This window comes from Mustela putorius, unplaced genomic scaffold (assembly GCF_011764305.1).
Source record: "Mustela putorius furo isolate JIRA1106 unplaced genomic scaffold, ASM1176430v1.1 tig00000083_pilon_pilon_pilon, whole genome shotgun sequence".
In the NCBI taxonomy this organism is placed as follows: Eukaryota; Metazoa; Chordata; class Mammalia; order Carnivora; family Mustelidae; genus Mustela; species Mustela putorius.
In genome coordinates this window covers 43,272,781-43,291,609 of record NW_025421273.1, presented here as the reverse complement: position 1 = coordinate 43,291,609, position 18,829 = coordinate 43,272,781, and the positions used below count along the sequence as shown (strand labels likewise).

Here is an 18,829-nt window from a genome sequence, read left to right as displayed (position 1 = left end):
TCCTCTGAAAATGGCACTAAGCTCCAAGCAAGCTCCATCTTTTATCAGCTGAGGCAAGTTATCCAACCTCCCTAAGCCTCACTCAGTTTCCTCACCCGCTAACCTACTTAGTTACTATGATTACAAAGGAAATGCTTGATCACTGGGGACTGGGTGTGTGTCTAGATCAGAGTCTAAATAGAAGTTAAAGTTTGGGGAATTGGTGGCAAGAAAGCGCTAGAAATTTTAAGAAATATCAACAACAAAGCACTGGCTTTCAACTGGCCTCAGCTCACCAGATTATAATATGCCAAGAGTTTGAGAGTTTGCTACAAAAGCTTTGATTTCCCCCCAAAGGGAGAAAATAAATGTCTTCTCCATGGTCCAAGGGTTTACTAGGGTGTCTGTGTTCTGGGAGGATATGGTGAGTCATCTCCCAGTGAAATGACCCTTTTCCCTTCAGCACAGAGGTTTTGTGCTCTAAGACCCTGTCACTGTCAGGATGGAGATGGAATGCCAAGGCACTGGGAGGCCGTGGCCTTTAGGTTATGCACTAAGACTGCAATTTGTCCTTTTTTTTTTTTTTTTTTTTAAGATTTCTATTTATTTATTTATTTGAGAGAGAGAGAGGGGGATCATAAGTAGGCAGAGAGGCAGGCAGAGAGAGGCAGGAAACGGGCTCCCTGCTGAGCAGAGAGCTCACTGCAGGGCTTGATGCCAGGACCCTGAGATCATGACCTAAGCCTCGAAGGCAGAGGCTTAACCCACTGAGCCACCCAATTTGTCCTTTTTAATATATGAAGTTACTTTTTCTTTTTTTAAATAGATTTTATTTTAAAATAATCTACACCCAACATGGGACTTGAACTTACAACCTTGAGATCAAGAGTCACAGGCACTACCAACTGAGCCAGCCAGGCGCCCTTCCAGAGTTCCTTTTTAAGGGGCAAATATGTGACAAACTTAAATTGAGGTTGGTTACACAAGAAATGAAGTCTCTAAAAAGTTTTTATTTGCAAGATATAAAATTTCAAATAAGGGAGAACGGTTAGACATGAAAGACCACTTTTTGAAAGCATGATTTCTCCAGCTATAGTTTGCATGAGCATATTCTCAGTGAATCCAAAGTCTGCTGAAAATAAAGTGGAACTATATAAAAATATTTTTAAAAAACCATTAGAACCATTTTTCCTTTATTCAAAGACCAATGCTTTTCCACATTTCACTATTTTTGAAATGGCAATGTATAATCAGTGTCAAAAGAAACTGTCCAGAGGTGTGATACAGTCGTTATTGTACATATCTGTGTGAACTGAATTTGCAAGAAAATTATTCACTTGAATTGTTTCTCCAGGTATTTGCCTTGGTAGCACTAAGCATGGCTGCCTGTGAGCTTAACACTGGATTCTGAATGCTTCTACCATCACAGCAATGAAATAAAAAATCTAATTCTGTAATTAAGACTACCGACAATTAAGGCTGTCGAGCAACAAAGAGCATCAGAAAACTCTAATGCTCTTGGAACTGACTGTTTCCCAAGGTAGGAGAGATCTGTGAAGCCAACTCATGTAGTACAAAGGATTATTACTCAAGCATTGAATGACCACCTGTGAAAAGCTTCTGGCTTGACTTTCAACCCAACCTTTATACAGATGCAATTCAACTTAGAGAGAGAAAAACTATAATTTTAAGCAAACAGAAGATGTACACCAAATTCTGTGGTTTTTTTCACTATGACTTGAAATTACACTAGAGAGCTGCAAAGTGTTCAAAGAAGTCAAGATCATGAACACAGGCTGTGAAAAGCAGTCCGCCCCCCGATACTATGCATAACTGTTGCTGGCCAAGTGTGATTCCAAACAGCAGCTAGATTCTTGGTGTAGGAAAAGGCTTACACTCAGGCTTCAATTTTGATGCTGAAAATGACAGTGGATAAAGTCCTGGACAAGCCTTTGCTAGTGAGAAAAGACAATTTTTTTGGAAGTACAGATAATACAGATTTTTATCCCTAACAAGAAATTATTCAGTCAATAGAGGGCAGTTTGGAATTGGGGATATTCAGCAGTTAGTGACTGACCAAAAAACATAAAGAGAAGGACTTACGTGAATTCAAGCTGAATAGCATATTCTTTTGATATAAACGGTATCTGGTCCGGGGCTAAGCGCTTTGCCAGTTGTAGCGCACTGTCCCAGTGCTGTAAATCCCTTCTCATCTATCGGGAAGACAGAGACCTTAGTTTCAAATGAACAAATTACTTTGCATTGTCACCATACAGTGCCAGTTTTACCAGAAGTGATTAGAAGAGCTTTTTGTTTAAAAAGTGGAACTTGAGGGGCGCCTGGGTGGCTCTGTTGGCTGGGTGACTGCCTTCAGCTCAGGTCATGATCCCGGAGTCCTGGGATCGAATCCCGCATCAGGCTCCCAGCTCCACGGGGAGCCTGCTTCTCCCTCTGACCTTCTCGCTCATGTTCTCTCTCACGGTCTCTCTCTCTCTCTCTCTCTCAAATAAATAAATAAAATCTTAAAAAAAAAAAAAGTGGAGGGACGCCTGGGTGGCTCAGTTGGTTAAGCAGCTGCCTTCGGCTCAGGTCATGATCCCAGCGTCCTGGGATCGAGTCCCACATTGGGCTCCTTGCTCAGCACGGAGCCTGCTTCTGCCTCTGCCTGCCATTCTGTCTGCCTGTGCTTGCTCTCCCTCTCTCTCTCTGATAAATAAATAAAATCTTAAAAAAAAAAAAAAAAGTGGAACTTGACCCTGGCAAGGATGACATAGTACTCAAACATACATTCTCTTTGGGAGTGATAGAGCTCCCACAGGGGTAAAACAGGTTCTTGGAGAGCAAAACCATCTTAGTATTTTTTTTCTTTTTTAAAGATTTTATTTATTTGACAGAGATCACAAGGAGGCAGAGAGGCAGGCAGGGGTGGGGAGGGGAGCAGGACTCTGGGATCATGACCTGAGCTGAAGGCAAAGGCTTAACCCCCTGAGCCACCCAGGTGCCCAAAACCATCTTACTATTACAATGGTTTGTGGTCCTCCAAAACTCAACCCCCCCCCAACAAAATATTATTCTTTTGGATTTAATTTTTACCCGTATGAAAAAATTAAATTGAATTAAAATCAATTCTATCAATTAAGGTTAATTTTTCTTATTAGAGGGAGAGAATTAAAAAAAAATGAGAAATACTTAACTATAGGAATTGATGTTATTTATGAAACTACGTGACTAATAGCAAACATAAAGATAAAATGTGAACATGTGTTTCTTCCGGGCTCTTGTGGTCTTTTATCTGCATCTGGGACATAATTCCAAACATAAACTAATTCTTAAAGAATCTTTTGGAGTTCATTCCTCACTTTAGTCACACTTTGTAAAGAATTAATAATAGCTAACATTTTTCCAAGTGCTATTCTTTGCCAGGTACTATTCGAGGATATTAGCTTGTTCAATTTTCCTAACTGGGCCTTTTGCAAACTTTTTCTTGTACCCATTTTAGAGATCCAGAAACAGAGGCAAAGAGAGGCCAGTTTTATAAACAAAGTTTGATATACAGAGCTAAGCGGCAGGGCCGTGCCTCTGACCTCTTTACCTGGCTAACTCCTCAACTTTCACACTGAGGTTAAAAGAATGACAGGTACAGGCACCCCTCCCCACCCCTCTCCACCCATCACCTCAAATCCTTTACAAATCTGGTAACAAACAGCAAGTGCTCACAGCTAAATGCAGAGGAATTAAGGTGACATTTTCCCTTTCATATCACAACCATATTCCTACTTGGCCTGTGTACCAGCCCAAGTTCTGAAAATTTCTCAGGGTGTCGTCAATTGTTGCAAATAATATAAAATTATTTAAATTTTTTGTTAGAACAAAATTAATTCAGTTCACTTAAAATTTAAAGGTGTTTTTTTTTTTTTAATTTATTTGATAGAGAGAGAGAGAGATCACAAGTAGGCAGAGAGGCAGGTAGAGAGCCAGATGCAGGGCTTGATCCTAGGACCCTGAGATCATGACCTGAGCCAAGGCAGAGGCTTAACCTACTGAGCCACCCAGGCACGCCAGTTCACTTAAAATTTAAAAATGGAAATTTGCTGTCGAGTAATTTGAAAAAAATGAAGTTGTAAAACCAATAGCAAGTATTTTTTAAAACACCTCCTCTGTGTAATTGAGCCAGTGCTGATTTGAGGTAGGATAACGTTAATGACAATAGTTATCACTTTGCATCTTAACTATTTTTAAAAAGATTTTATTTATTTATTTGTCAGAGAGAGAGAGAGACAGCATGAGCCAGTAGGGTGGGGGCAGAGGAAGAAGCAGGGTCGCCACTGAATAAGAAGCCTCATGTGGGACTCGATCCCAGGACCCTGGGATCATGACCCAAGCTGAAGGCAGACACTTAACTGATTGAGCCACCCAGGCATCCCAGGGTCTTTACTATTGATCACGCCGTGCCCCAAAGGATTTAGCCTCATTTTAAAATCTTTATAACAATCCTATAGACCAGATATTTTCCCCCTTACTTTAAAGAAATGGGACCAGGAGATAGAAAGATTAAATAACTTGTCCAGGTTGATACAGAGCTGGGATCTGAACCCCTAAAGTCCCTGTCCTTAACTGCTATTCTATATAGTCACTTGGCCCTTGCACTGATCTGGGTTCTTCCGTCTGTTCTAGTCCTTCCCCTGCAATGCTCAGCTCTGGGAAAGTAAGCTCCTTGGTAAACCTCTCAGTGCACAACAGAATCTCATACGCCAAGTAAAAGATACATGCACCTCAGTGTCCCCATTTGGCAATAGAGACAATAACTCTCTCCTGGGATTGCTGTGAAGGTTAACTGAGTTAAAAATATATCAAGTGCTTAGGAAAGTGCCCGTCACATGTGGGCTCTTGATAAACGGTACCAGTGCATTTTTGTAAATGCATGGTGCATGCATTTTTGTAAATTACATAATCTGTTCCCTTCGGACACAACTGAGACTTGAAATTATTTGGTAACATTACAATTACATGCCTTTTGCGGTTCCACAGAACACAGAATGAAAGTATTTTTTTAATTAATGAATACTCAGGGGTCTTAAAGCTGAAAAGTCTAAATTTCAGGAGGGGGAAGGCATAAGGCTTCCGGTGCTGAACAATTCTAACTACGTTCTTCCCAGCTTTATCTGCTGCCATACCTCCAGCGCAGCAATAGGACAGCTGGATGCAAGGTACAGGTCCTGAGCCAGGTTGAAATCACTAGTAAACATGGCAAGATGTCCCGCCAGAAGATTATAGTCTTCTATTCCCTACAAATAAAAGCAGTTTTAATGAGAAGAAATAGAAGTGTTTCATTTTTTTTTTTAAGCCTTTGCTTAGTAGGAAGTGGTTAAGGTTCTACCAATTAACTTGCTGATGAGTTAGGTAAGACTAATTGCGGAAACTTAACATGACTGAATACATGCCATTTAAATCCGAATGCAGTGAGTCTCAGGAGATGCTGCTTACCTTTATCTGTTCCAAGGACATCACCATGCCCACGTTTCTGATTGTCCGATAGACGCGGATGGCAAACTCCACTTCCATGTGATGGAGACAGGCTCTGGCCAGCTCATTCCAGGCAGTGTGATCATTCAGAAGCTTGCACATTTCCCAAGCATCAGAAAACCTAGCATTTCAACATACTGGATTCATCAGGGAGCTCTATTTGCCCCCTGGTTGGCAATTTTCAGGTTATATGTATTATCATGTTGGGTCTTAAATTTTGCAAAAACACTTCTTCATCTGTCATCCTCATTTCCAAGTTACGAAAAACTATATAAACTTTTCTTCAATCTTTTTTCTTGGACGCCTTCTTCTCCTTCTTCCCCCCTGGCTTGGGCTCTCTCTCACTATCTACCTCTTTCAAATAAATAAAATCCATTTTACAAAAATGTTCTTTAAATATATTTTTTTAATGTTTTTTAAACATTTAAAAATTTTAAACTTCAATATTTATTTATTTATTTATTTACTAGAGAGAGAGGCAAAGAGAGAGAACACTCGCAAGCAGGGGTAGCAGCAGGCAGAGAGAGAGGGAGAAGCGGGCTCTGATGCAGGACTCGATCCTAGGACCCTGGAATCATGACCTGAGCTGAAGGCAGATGCTTAACTGACTGAGTCCCCCAGGTGCCCCCTGACTGGTATTTCAAGGGTGGTGACTAGATGAGATTGTCATGAGGCTATCAGTCGAGAGGGTGGGTCAGGGAGTGCTTAGAGTATGAATTTTTCAGAGTGAGGGCCCGTGTTAGTGGTGGGGAGTACGGGGCAGTGGGGAGGAAAAGGTCTGGGGTGTGGGTGTGCGTTGGTGTCGGTGTGTGTGTTGGGACATGTGCATGTGGGATTAGGACTGGGTTGGAAAGCGGAGGCTGGGGAAGATGAGCTGTTTTAAACAGAGCGAGTGTGAGGGGCTCACGGACTCCCAAACACAGCTGGTGGCTAGCGGTACATACCGCGTAAGTGGAAGATGCATGTTCTACAGTCCGCCTCTTATGAATGCTATTGGAGCCGTGTTAGTAGGGGAGATGCACTCAAGAAGAATCATTAGAGAAGAGAAGAGGGGGCTCATGGGACCCTAAGGAACAGCAACATGTAAGACCACGATGGAAACCACAATGGAAAGCTCACAGCGGCTATTAACAGGTCATTTCCCCAGCAAGGAGAACCCAAACTTCTTATGTCAACATTAGGATACTGTTGAAATCATGAGGCTTATTAATTATTAATTATATAATTATTAATCATTCATTTCACTGTAAGTGTGCTATTTGGGTGATGAGGAACCTCTTTTTTTCTGAAGGGCTTAGGACAGTTGCACTTCCTTTAGAATTTACACACAGTCTCCGCCCCCCTACCTGGTTTTCTTATCTAAGCCTCCCAATAATCCTGTAAATGATGGAAATACTGTCATCTCCCGCTACTTTAATAGGATTTGACCTTTAAAAAGCACAAAAGCAAACTTGACACTCAGGAGAAGGGGAGAAGCCTCTGGAGTCCCTACCTTTTGAGCATTAAAGTCTGCGACAGCATTTGCCGCAGCTCGCTCGGCCCCACGTCTTTTAAACTGTCAAGGAACTTGTGGGTGCTTAGGTAGATGTTGTTTATTTTCCCGCTCTGCGTCTGGCAGGTCAGCTCTCCGTTAAACAACAGCAAAGGTCTGTGAGAGAAGGGCACTTTGGTGCCTCCGGCCAAGATGACCTTGGACCCTAGATTTGAAAACAGACACCTTAATGTTAAAAGAGGATCTTTAGCCCATAAATCAGAAAGGAATGCTTTAACTTCACTGTCACGGAAATTTATTTACCAACAACTGCACAAGAAAAATGATTACGTACCTTGTATCGTGTCCTTGTGGAAGACGTAAGTGTACACCTTATCGTCATCATAGGCAATAAATACGCCTTTATCCATCGGCCAGTTTTCCCAAAGAACACCTTTAATGGTTGGTGAAAAGTCTGGAATCTCATAGGTAGCATCATTAACCTACGAAACAGGATTTACAGATCTGCCCCAAGTCTGTACTGTAACTGTCATCGCTGGCCTGGTTAGGGGCGTGTTTGCTGCCTTGGCGGCCCGCAGCTTTCCCACCTCGTTCACCCCAGCAACACTCCAGCCAGAGCGGGAAGGAAAGTTCCTTTTCCTATTCCTTTACTAGATCTGGCTTGAAAAAAACCCCGGGGTTTGTATGGCAAATCAAGACTTTTATCTAAAACTTGGTACAAAAAATTAAATTAATTAAAAAAAATTTAAAATTTAAATTAAAAAAACGGTGCATTTTCAGGAAAAATGGCAAGTCTGGACACAAAAGCTTCAACTTAATAAAACAAACAAAAAAAGATCAAAGCTGCTGAACACAACAGAAGTTTAAACTATGAACACACTTGTGTTGAGAAAATTTTCAATACCTGGCATAGAAATGGTCCAGCTAGAGAAGAAACTAATTAATTCATACATATCTGGAAAGCAAATAAACTCCACTGGGTCTGTTTTATTTCAAAGCCTTCTCTAGAACACACGCCAATAAATATAAAATGTACTGTTAGTGATATAAGCTATTAAAAAAAATCAATGTACATATTCCACCGACCTCCACACACAGGCTTGTATCCTCTCTGAATGTGCAGCTGAGCCATACCCCCTCCTCCCTCCCTTAACTTGCATCTTGCTTGCAAAATAAGAAGGAAATGTAAGAACACAGACTAGCTAATACTCTAGAACTGAGCTGTGCAACAGAGTAGCCACTAGCTCATAGTCCGGTGCTCTCTAAAAGCTGAAATGTGTCTAGGCCGACTGAGACGGAAGTTTAGATGACCCACTAGATCTCAGGGAGCTAGTACGAAAAAGGGAGTAAAACATTTCAGTCATATTTTATATCGATTACATACCGAAGTATTAATATTGGGTTGAACACATTAACATCAATTTCACCTATTTCTTTTTATCTTCTTGTAAAAAAAAATGTGGTTAGCAGAAAATTTAAAATTATATGTAGTTCTAATTATGTTTCTAATAGTGCTACTTATCAGGCATTGTGCTAATTACTTATTTATATACAACCTGATTGAATTCTAACCTTATACTGTACAAGATAGGCATTCTTTTTTTTTTAAGGTTTTATTTATTTATTTGAGAGAGAGATAGCAGAGCACAAGAGAGGAAGAGGGCACAAGCAGGGGGAGGGGAAGAGGGAGAGGGAGAAGCAGGCCCCCTGCTGAGCAGTGAGCCCAATGTGGGGCTCGAACCCAGGACCCCGAGATCATGACCGGAGATGAAGTCAAACACTTAACTGACTGAGCCAACCAGGTGCCCCCAGGGTAGGCATCCTTATGCCCATGTTGCGGAGAAAGCAGCTCAGGCACAGGAAATTTGCCCAGAGTCACACAGCTAGTAAGCTGAAAAGCAGGACTTGGTTGCAGTACGCAGACTGCGCCCCAGCCTATGCTTAGACTTATGCTTATGCTTCCAACCACTGCTTGACACTGATCCTAGGTTTATGCAGATGGTGCACAGTGCCACCAGACTGGGGGTAGAATTTTTTTTAAAGGTAACCTTTTATTTTATTTTATTTATTTGACAGAAAAAGAGAGAGTGACCAAGAGAGAGCATGAGCAGTGGGTAGAGGGAGAAGCAGGCTTCCCACAGAGCAGGGAGCCTGATTCGGGCTTGATCCCAAAACCCTGGGATCATGACCTGAGCCGAAGGCAGATGCTTAACGACTGAGCCACCCAGGAGCCCCAAGGTAACCATTTCTTCAGTGCGTATTACATGGCAGGCACATACTAAACGCCTTGTGCACCTGGTCCCATTTCATTTTTACGTAACAAGCTACAGAGTAGGTAGATCTGCACCCATTTTTGGGGTACCTGGGTGGCTCAGTAGGTTAAGCCTCTGCCTTCAGCTCAGGACATGATCTCAGGGTCCTGGGATCGAGCCCCACACTGGGCTCTCTGCTCAGCGGGGAGCCTGCTTCCCTCTCTCTCTCTGCCTGCCTCTCTGCCTACTTGTGATCTCTGTCTGTCAAATAAATAAATAAAAAATATTTTTTTTAAAGAAAAAAGAAGAACTGCACCCATTTTATCAATGGTGAAACTGGGATTCCGATCAAAGCGAGGACTCTGGAGGAAGTCACCCCGGGCTCAGACCACAGATGCCATTTTCTGACTGTGTGACCTGGGACTGTGTGTCCCAGGTCACACAGTCAGAAAATGGCAAGCCCAAGTGAGCCCAGGCATGGAGCTTGGGCAGCTCGGACAAAGACCCTGTTACAGAAAGGGGATTTGTCCAAGAGGGATTTCCTGACCAAGCAGAGAGAACTCAGGGGTTATCTTGCTATTCATGGCATTTGTCCTCATTTGTTCTGTGACTGGGAGAGGAATGGGTTGAATTAAGAATTGGCCCATTGAGAATTTTGCTTCAATAATCCAAGAGCTCCTGTGGGGAAACTGTTTCATTTATCAAATGTAACAAAGATTTATCTTTTCAAACCTTACTTTCTTCACCTGTAAAATGACCAATATTATGAGTATTTCTTGGGGGAGCCCATTGGTCGGCTCAGTCAGTAGGACATGCGACTGTTGATCTCAGGGTTATGAATTTGAGCCCTAGCTTGGGCCTAAAGTTTACTTAAAAAAGAAAAGGAAAAAATATATATATATACTTATCTCTGAGGCTGCCATAAGGAGTAAAAGACACCTGATATATGTAAGGCGTACTCAGCACAAAAATACTAGTTGTTATTATTCATCTGAAATCGAGGTCTGTTTGTCTTCAGACTCCATGCACTTAACCACCACACCCTAACTATTTACGAACTTTCTGTAATATATCTCGTCATCCTTAATGGGCTTATAGAGAGTGACAGGGTACAAGGCTGTTATATTAGGGTGTTTGTAAGGAAAAAGTCACCCTCCCGATTCTACTGTATAATGTCAGTCGCTTCCTTACCACACACACAGTGCGGAATACTTGGTTGAATAAATATACGTATGAAGGAAACCTGCAAGTAAATGTAGGAATTTTAAAGAGCAGTACTGGTCATCTAAATAATTACATATTTTTTTAATTTATTTTAAAGATTTTATTTATTTGTTTGAGAGAGAGAGAGCACGAGCTGGGGGCAGGGGGTAGGGGCAAAGGGGTAGAGAGAAGCAGGCTCCCCACTGAGCAGGGAGCCTGGCGTGGGGCTCGATCCCAGGACCTGGGATCACCAGCTGAGCCCAAGCAGACGCTTAACGGACTGAGCCACCCAGGCGCCCCTGAATGTGATATATTTTCCTGTAAGTACACCACAGGAGCAGTGTTTCTCTCGGATTCACTGAAGCAGAGTAGAAGAGTGAACTGCAGTAGTAACGTGCTATGACAGGGCGAGTCATCAAATCAAATCCAACGCATGGCACACTGGGCTGGAGGCCAAGGCCACCTCCCGTGCCCTACCCTAGGCGGGGAGGTGGGGGGAAGACTGCAGCAGAAGCCCGCCTTCCCCTTCCCTGCCAAGCTCACCTTAACTGTAGAAAGACTGGTGTAACTTACAGGAGGAATTCACTCCCTGGGATATTGTGCCCAACCACCTAAAATTCTAACCTGGCAGTGAGATCTTGCTTTAGATAAAAGCAAACCCGGGCCACAGGTGGGGTTAGGGAGCGCCTGTACTCTCAGCACAGTCCTGGCGGATTTGGGAGGATTCTGTTTCACCGGCACTTTTTTTCTTAACATGTAACGGATCGGCAGGTTAGAGTTGGAAACAGGAATGGGAATGGGCAGTGAGTGAGATAATTCTGGAACCTGAGGGGTTTAAGGGTGGTAAAGCAATAAAGAGGGGGGGCTTTAGCTAACACCTGCTAAGTAATTACCATGTGCCCAACCAAGGGTTTGGAGAACAACTCACTGAAACCTCACAGCCATGCCATGAGGAAGGTCACGTAGCCTCTTTAACAGAAATCATCAAGGAAAGGAGAACTGTCACAGGTGGAAGAAAAGTGCATTAACTCGTTCAGACTGCTCTAACTCTTCACCCTTTCTGTAGAGGTCAGACCCCAGTTCTCACTTAACTCCGGCCAGATCCCTGCTTTCCCGCCTACCTTCTAGGTACCCTTGGCCGCAGCTTCCGTCTGTGGTGAGCCCAGGTGCAGGCAGCTTGGACAAGGACCCTATTACAGAAAGGGGGTTCGTCCAAGAGGGATTTCCTGATCAAGCAGAGAGAACTCAGGGGTTATCTTGCTATTCATGGCATTTGTCCTCATTTGTTCTGTGACTGGGAGAGGAATGGGTTGAATTAAGAATTGGCCCATTGGGAATTTTGCTTCAATAATCCAAGAGCTCCTGTGGGGAAACTTGTTCCATTTATCAAATGTAACAAAGATTTATCAAAGATAAAAAGAGGAAAAAAAGAAAAGAGTTGAAGGAAGAAAAGGAGAGACAGGAAGGAAGGAAAGGAAGAGAGAAAAGGAAGGAAGGAAGGAAAGAAAGATCATGACCTCTGTCTCGGGTCATGATCTCAGGGTTCTGGGATCAAGCCTGCATCTGGCTCCTGGCTCAGCGGGGAATCTGCCTTCCCTCTGCCCCTCCCCACCCTACCTGTGCTCTCTCTATAATAATTAAATAAAATCTTTAAAAAAAAAAAATGCCTCCAAGAGCAGCTGTAGGCTATGTGAACTGTGACCAAGAACACACTAAATCATTAACTGGACATCAAAAGTAAGTAAATGAAAAACCCAAGTACAGTAAATACAGTAAACCTATAAATACAGTAAACCTATCTCCTTTTTCTAAGGTATTTTTAAAAAAAAGTAAGGGGTGTATAAAAATAAGAGTAACTGATTCTAAAAAGGGTCTACCTGTTTTTAATCTATCATATACAAAAATATCTTTTCTTTCTGTTCAGGATCAATAAGGCAAGAGGAAAATCAAGTGAGATGGGCAGAAAGGAGTCCCTACCTCTGAAGCTTATTGCATATCTGGAGAGAAAAGTCACGTACATCAAGATATACTGTAATATTGTTCAGTAAATAAAGGTAAAGTGTACAGAATATAACTATTTTTCCATTTAAAGAATCTTTCTGAGACTGACACTATGAAAAACTGCAGAATAATGGAAAAAGTTTTCTTGATGTAAATAGTTATAAAAATGGATCACAAACATGATTTAACAAAGTACTCTAATCCTTCAACTAGTTATGGAACAATGATTTTTATATATAATACATATTAAAATACTTTTCTTTATATATTAAAAAAATGAATGCTTAAAAAATCTTCCAGACTTACTGGACAGTAGACAAATCCATCACTTTTTTCATCAATGAAAATTAATCTGGTTCCATTTGGGTCAGGAAAAATCTTTTTCACACCAACAGGATGTCGATAATCATTAACAAATTGCCAATCTTCGATGTAGAAATACTGAATAACACCAGTCTAAAGAAAAAAAAAATCCAGTAATAGGAATAAAAAGTTTGCAAGAAAATACTTTAAGCACTTAAACACACTTCCAATTTTAAGAGAAAATGTACCATATTTTTCATGCAGGAAGAGTCTAAAACTAGTATTTACTATATGTAAATGTACAGATCCAAGAGAGTAAGTGAGAATGTACATGTGATTCAACAGTTAGTTCTAATATTCTTAGTGCTATTGAAGTATAATTGATTTTCAGAGTTTCCATTTATAAGAAATATCTTCACTGTTTAAGAATAACTTTCAAATCACGTTATTTTTAAATATTCTTGCTGTTAATTAAGACCAATTAGAAGACTGAAATAAACAAAACCACCTCATGCAATCAACTGTATTTCTATATTTAGCAATGAACTATACATATCAAAATTTAGAAATATATTACCATTTATAATCACTCAAAAAAGATGAAATATTTAGGTATAAATTTAAGAAAACTTGCACAGGATTTGGATGCTGAAAACTATACAACCCTGATGAAAGAATCAAAGAAGATCTAAATAAATGGAGGGTATACAGTGTTCATGGATTAGAAGACTCACCATAATAATCATGTTAATTCTCCCCAATGAATACACAGTTTTAATATAAACCCATATCTTGGGTATAACCTAGGAATGAAATTCCTGGGTCATAAGGTAGCTATGTCTATTTATTTATCTATTTTTGTATAGATTTATTTATTTATTTATTATTTGAGAGAAGGGGGAGGGACAGAGGGAGAGGAAGAGAGAGAATCTCAAGCAGACTCCCCACTGAGCACAGAGCCTGAAGTAGGGCTGGAAAACATAACCCTGAGATCATGACCTGAGCCGAAATAGAGTCAGATGCTCAACCAACTGAGTCCCCCAGGTACCCCTATGTTTAATCTCTTACAGAATTACCAGAGTGTTCTGCCGAGCAGCTGCACCATTTTACATTCCCACCAGCAGCATATAAGAGTTCTGATTCCTGGGGCGCCTGGGTGGCTCAGTGGGTTAAGCCGCTGCCTTCGGCTCAGGTCTTGATCTCGAGGTCCTGGGATCGAGCCCCGCATCGGGCTCTCTGCTCTGCAGGGAGCCTGCTTCCCTCTCTCTCTCTCTCTCTCTCTCTGCCTGCCTCTCTGCCTACTTGTGATCTCTGTCTGTCAAATAAATAAATAAAATCTTAAAAAAAAAAAAAAGAGTTCTGATTCCTCTCCAACCCCCTCAACACTTGTTATTGTCTGACTTTTTTGATTACAGCCTCATAGTGGATGTGATGAAGTCGTAACTTCACATTTACTTCTGGGTACTTATTACAGAGAAGTAAAAATTTGTTCACACAAAAACCTGTCTATGAATGTTTATAGAAGCTTCACGGGCAACAGTCAAAAATGAGAACCTATCCAGATGCCCTTCAATTGGTGAACGCTTAAACAAACTGGTATATCCATACCGTAGAATACTATTCAGCAATAAAAATGAACAAATTATTGTTGCACACAATGACTCAAATACATCTCCAGAGAAGTATGTGAGTGAAAAGAAGCAATCCCCAAAGGTTACACAGTGTATGATTCTACTTATGTAACACTACTGAAATGTCAGATTATAGAAATGGAGATTACAGTTGATCCTTGAACAACACAGAGATTAAGGTTGACCACTGACCACTCTCATCCCGACAGCTGAAAATGCATGTATAACTTTGACTCCCCCAAACTAAATTACTAATAGCCTACTACTGACTGGAAGATTTACTGATAACATAGTTGATTAACACATACTTTGTGTGTTAAATGTATTATATACTGTATTCTTCCAATAAAGTTAGAGAAAATATTATAAGAACCATAAGAAAAAATATATTTACAGTACCATATTTATTGAGAAAAAAATACATAAGTGGACAGGTCCTGCATTTATTGGAAAAAATCCACATACTAGTAGACTCCTACAGTTCAACCCCTGTTGTAACGCTTTTTTAACTATAACTTTGTTAGCAGGGATTAAGATTGGGGTGAGGGCAGTAGGCAAGTGAGTGTGTCTATAAAATAGCAACATGAAGGCATCCTTGTGGTTAAAGAACCATTCTGTATCTTGACTGTCAATGTTAATATCCTCACTATGATATGTAATAATATAATGTTACCATTGAGGGAAACTAGGAAAAGAGCATACTGGATCTCTCTGTTTTGTTTCTTACGTGGGATCACTTTGTATTGTTTCTTACAACTGCCTGTGACTCTATAATGATCTTAAAAAAAAAAAAGTTAAATTAAAATAAAAACACATAACATCTTGGGCTTCTTATTCAGGCTAAGATAGGGTAACAGCCAGGACTTAATTTCCCTACCCCAAACAACCAAAAACAGTAGACAAAAATCATGAAAAAGCAGTTTTCAAGATCCTGGAATGAGGCAACAAAGAACAATGAGTTCTGCCCAAGATTTTGGAAATACATCAGGTGAACCCTGCGAGCCCGCCAGCTTTTGCTTTGAGAGTTTTCAAGACATGGCAAAGGGAGGAGGATGCAGGCAGAGCATGGCTCCTCGAGCTGAGGAGATGCAGCAGAAAGTCTGGGGAGAACAGGTGGCCGTGGTTTGCAGGGCAGAGTACAAGAGAGAGAAGCCTGGAGAGCTGCAGGGGGTCTGCTGTGAGTCCTTAGCAGGTACTGATCCCTGCAGGCAAGTGAGAAAGCCACTAGGCCAGGGAAAGAACCATCCAAAGGGATTAGAGGGAACAGGACTGGGAATAGTAAATACTTCCAATGATCAGACTAGAAGAAATCACAGGGCACTGGGTAGAGAACTCAGAAAGATCAGAAGTGGGAATAATCAGCTAGAGACTGAGCAGTGTTTCACATCTGTCTAAGAAATCATAAAACCAGACTCAAAAGGGTCAAACTGTTTCTAAGTCAATTAACTGCATCCCAGAGCAAAGCTCAAGAGTATTTTTAGCACCTGAGTGACTCAGTCGATTAGGCGTTTGACTCTTGATTTTGGCTCAGGTCATGAACTCATGGGTCCTGAGACTGAGCCCCGCATGGGGCTCTGTGCTCAGCAGGGAGCCTGCTGGAGATTCTCTCCCTCTCCACCTCCCCAAGTTTGGGTGTAAAAAAAGAATATATTTAGGAATACAAAAATATCCTGCATCCCAAAAAGTAAAATTATCGGGTATGCAAAAAAGTAGAAAAGAGGAACCAGAGCTTAAAGGGGTTTAATATGATTGTGTATCTTCTATTATTTGATTTTATCTAATTTGTTGACTTATTAGCTACAACTCTATCATTTTAATGGTTGTTTTAGGTTTTGTAGTATGCATACAACCTGATAACAGGCAACTACAAAAGATCCACAGCTAAAATCATATTTAATGGTCAAGAATAAGACATAGAAAGCCACTTTCTCCATTCCTATTCAACAATGTAATAGAATAAAAGGCATCCATGGGGCACCTGGGTGGCTCAGTGGGTTAAGTGTCCGCCTCTGGTTCAGGTCATGATCTCGGGGTCCTGGGATCCAGCCCTGTGTCAGTCTTCCCACTCAGAGGGAAGTCTACTCCCTCTGGTCCGCCCGTCCCCCTGCTAGTGTTCTGTCTCTCTCTCAAATAAAATCTAATAAGTAAGTAAGTAAATAAATAAATAAATAAATGGCATCCATATTGAAAGGAAGAAATAAAGCTACATTCAGAGATGACATGATCATCTAAATAGAAAATCCAATGAATCTACAAAAAATTACTATTAACTACTCAGTGAATTCAGTTAGGCTGCACTATACAGGATTAATACCCCCAAATCTGTTGCATTTCTAAATGCCACAAATGAATAATCAGATGTTAACATTTAAAAAGTAGTACTATGCGTTAAAAATGTGAAAAATGATAAAATACAAAAATATGAACTACTTAAGGTATAAATCTGACCGAAGGGATGCTGGGACACTGAAAATACAAAAAACACTAAGAGAAATTAAAATCTAAATGAATGGAGATATATACCTCGTTCATTGGTGAGCAGATTTTGCTAAGGTGGCAATTGATCCGTAAATTCAACATGATCCCATTAAAATTCCCAGGAGCCCTTTTGTAAAAATTGATAAGCTTATCATAAATTCAAATGGGAATGCAAAGTACTGAGAACAGCCAAGACAACTTGGAAAAAGAAACTCAAAGTTGGAGGGCTAATGTGACCTGATTTCAAGACTTATTATAAAGCTAGAGTAACTAGAACAGTTTTAGTGAACTAAAACTATACTGTTTTAGTATAACACAGACGCATGGATTAATGGAATGAGGAATTCCAGAAAAAGACCCAAACACTCATGGACAATTTGATTTCTGACAAAAGTACAAAGGAGATTTAGTGGAGGAAGGACAATCTTTTCAACAGATAGTGCTGGGACAACTGGAATATCTTTAAACAAAAAAATGAACTTTGATCCATACCTCACAGCATAAATAAAAATTAACTCAAAATGGATCATAGACCTAAGTACAAAACATAAAACTGCAAAACTTATAGAGAAAAACACCGGAGAAAAACTCTGGGACCTTGGGATAGGCAAAGGTTACTTAGATATGACACCAAAACACAATCTGTAAAAAAATAAATTGGTACGTTGGAATTCATCAAAATAAAAAAATTTTTTCTCTATCAGCAACACTGTTAAGAGAATGAAAAGGCAACTGATGCACTGTGAGAAAATACTTAGAAAGCATATATCTGATAAATTACAGACTTGAATCCAGAATATATAAAGAACCCTCAAAAATCAATAATAAGAAAACAACCCAATTAAGAAATGGTCAAAGAAATTTGAACAGACACTTCACCAAAGATATACTGAGGCCAAACAAGCCCATAAAAAGATGCTGGTGGAGGGGGAAGGAGAGAGGGGGGAAAAGCAATCCACAGGAATCCATTAGGGAAAAGCAAATTAAAATCACAAGATTTCACTACATACTTAAGAGTGGGTAAAATTAAAAAGATTGACCATATCAAATGTCAGTGAGGATGTGGAAGAATTGGAAGGCTCACACTGCTGATGGGAATGTAAAATGGTACAACCAACATAGAGACAGTTTGTCAGTATCTTAAAAACTTAAACATACACATGCCATATGATATAGCCATTCTACTTGTTGGTATTTATCCAAGAGAAAAGAAAGCATATGTCCATGCAAAGGCTTGAACACGAATGTTTACAGCAGCTTTATTTGTAAATACCCCATACTGGAAATAATCCAGGCTGGAAACAACCCTGAACTGGAAACACCCCTAAAGTCCATCCTTAGGTTCATGGTTAAGCCGATTATGATAAAGATATACTATAAAATGCCACGCCAGCAGGAAAAAGGAATCAACTGATACACACAAGAGGAATGAATCTCAAAATAATGATACTGAATAAAAGAAGTCAGAAAGAAAGAAATGTATACCATGTGATTCCATTTACATAAAATTTTAGAAAACAGAAACTCATTTATAGTGACATGGGGGGTTGCAGGACGGGAAGGAGGAATTATAAAGGGGCTTGAGAAAACGTTTGGTGGTGATGACCATGTTCACTATTTTGATTGAGCAGATGGTGCTTCACAGGTACAGACAAGTCAAAACTTATCAAACTGTGGACTTTAAATACTGGTTTGTTGTGAATCAGTCATACCCCGCTAAAACTTTAAAAAACGTATTTTTAGAATCACTCAAGAAAGAGATTGAGATAAATGCTGACTTCCAGACAGACCACCACACCTTGAGTTCTCAATTCAAAATGCCGAGGGGAAGAGTGCAAAGAGTGGATTTTACATCAGGAGATACTGGCCAAGATCTGCATCTGTTACAAACTTACTAACCTCTTAATCTTCAGTGTTCTTCAGTCTCTAAAACTTCCCTGCTTATTTTATAAAACTAATGAGATAAA

At 40.4% G+C, this 18,829-nt stretch overlaps 1 protein-coding gene across 3 annotated transcripts in view; it reads right to left on the bottom strand.

Moving 5' to 3' along the window:
* The window catches only part of WDR19 (WD repeat domain 19), a 98,928-nt gene that overhangs the window by 40,888 nt on the left and 39,211 nt on the right, over positions 1–18,829 (bottom strand). For all 3 annotated transcript variants that reach the window (XM_004764012.3, XM_045076595.1, XM_013062210.2), the window contains 6 exons: positions 12,757–12,906; positions 7,329–7,476; positions 6,995–7,199; positions 5,464–5,623; positions 5,154–5,264; positions 2,083–2,192 (listed from right to left, as the gene is read on the bottom strand). In XM_004764012.3, the coding sequence (XP_004764069.1) occupies positions 2,083–2,192; positions 5,154–5,264; positions 5,464–5,623; positions 6,995–7,199; positions 7,329–7,476; positions 12,757–12,906 (884 nt within the window). The remainder of the gene's footprint in view (positions 1–2,082; positions 2,193–5,153; positions 5,265–5,463; positions 5,624–6,994; positions 7,200–7,328; positions 7,477–12,756; positions 12,907–18,829) is intronic.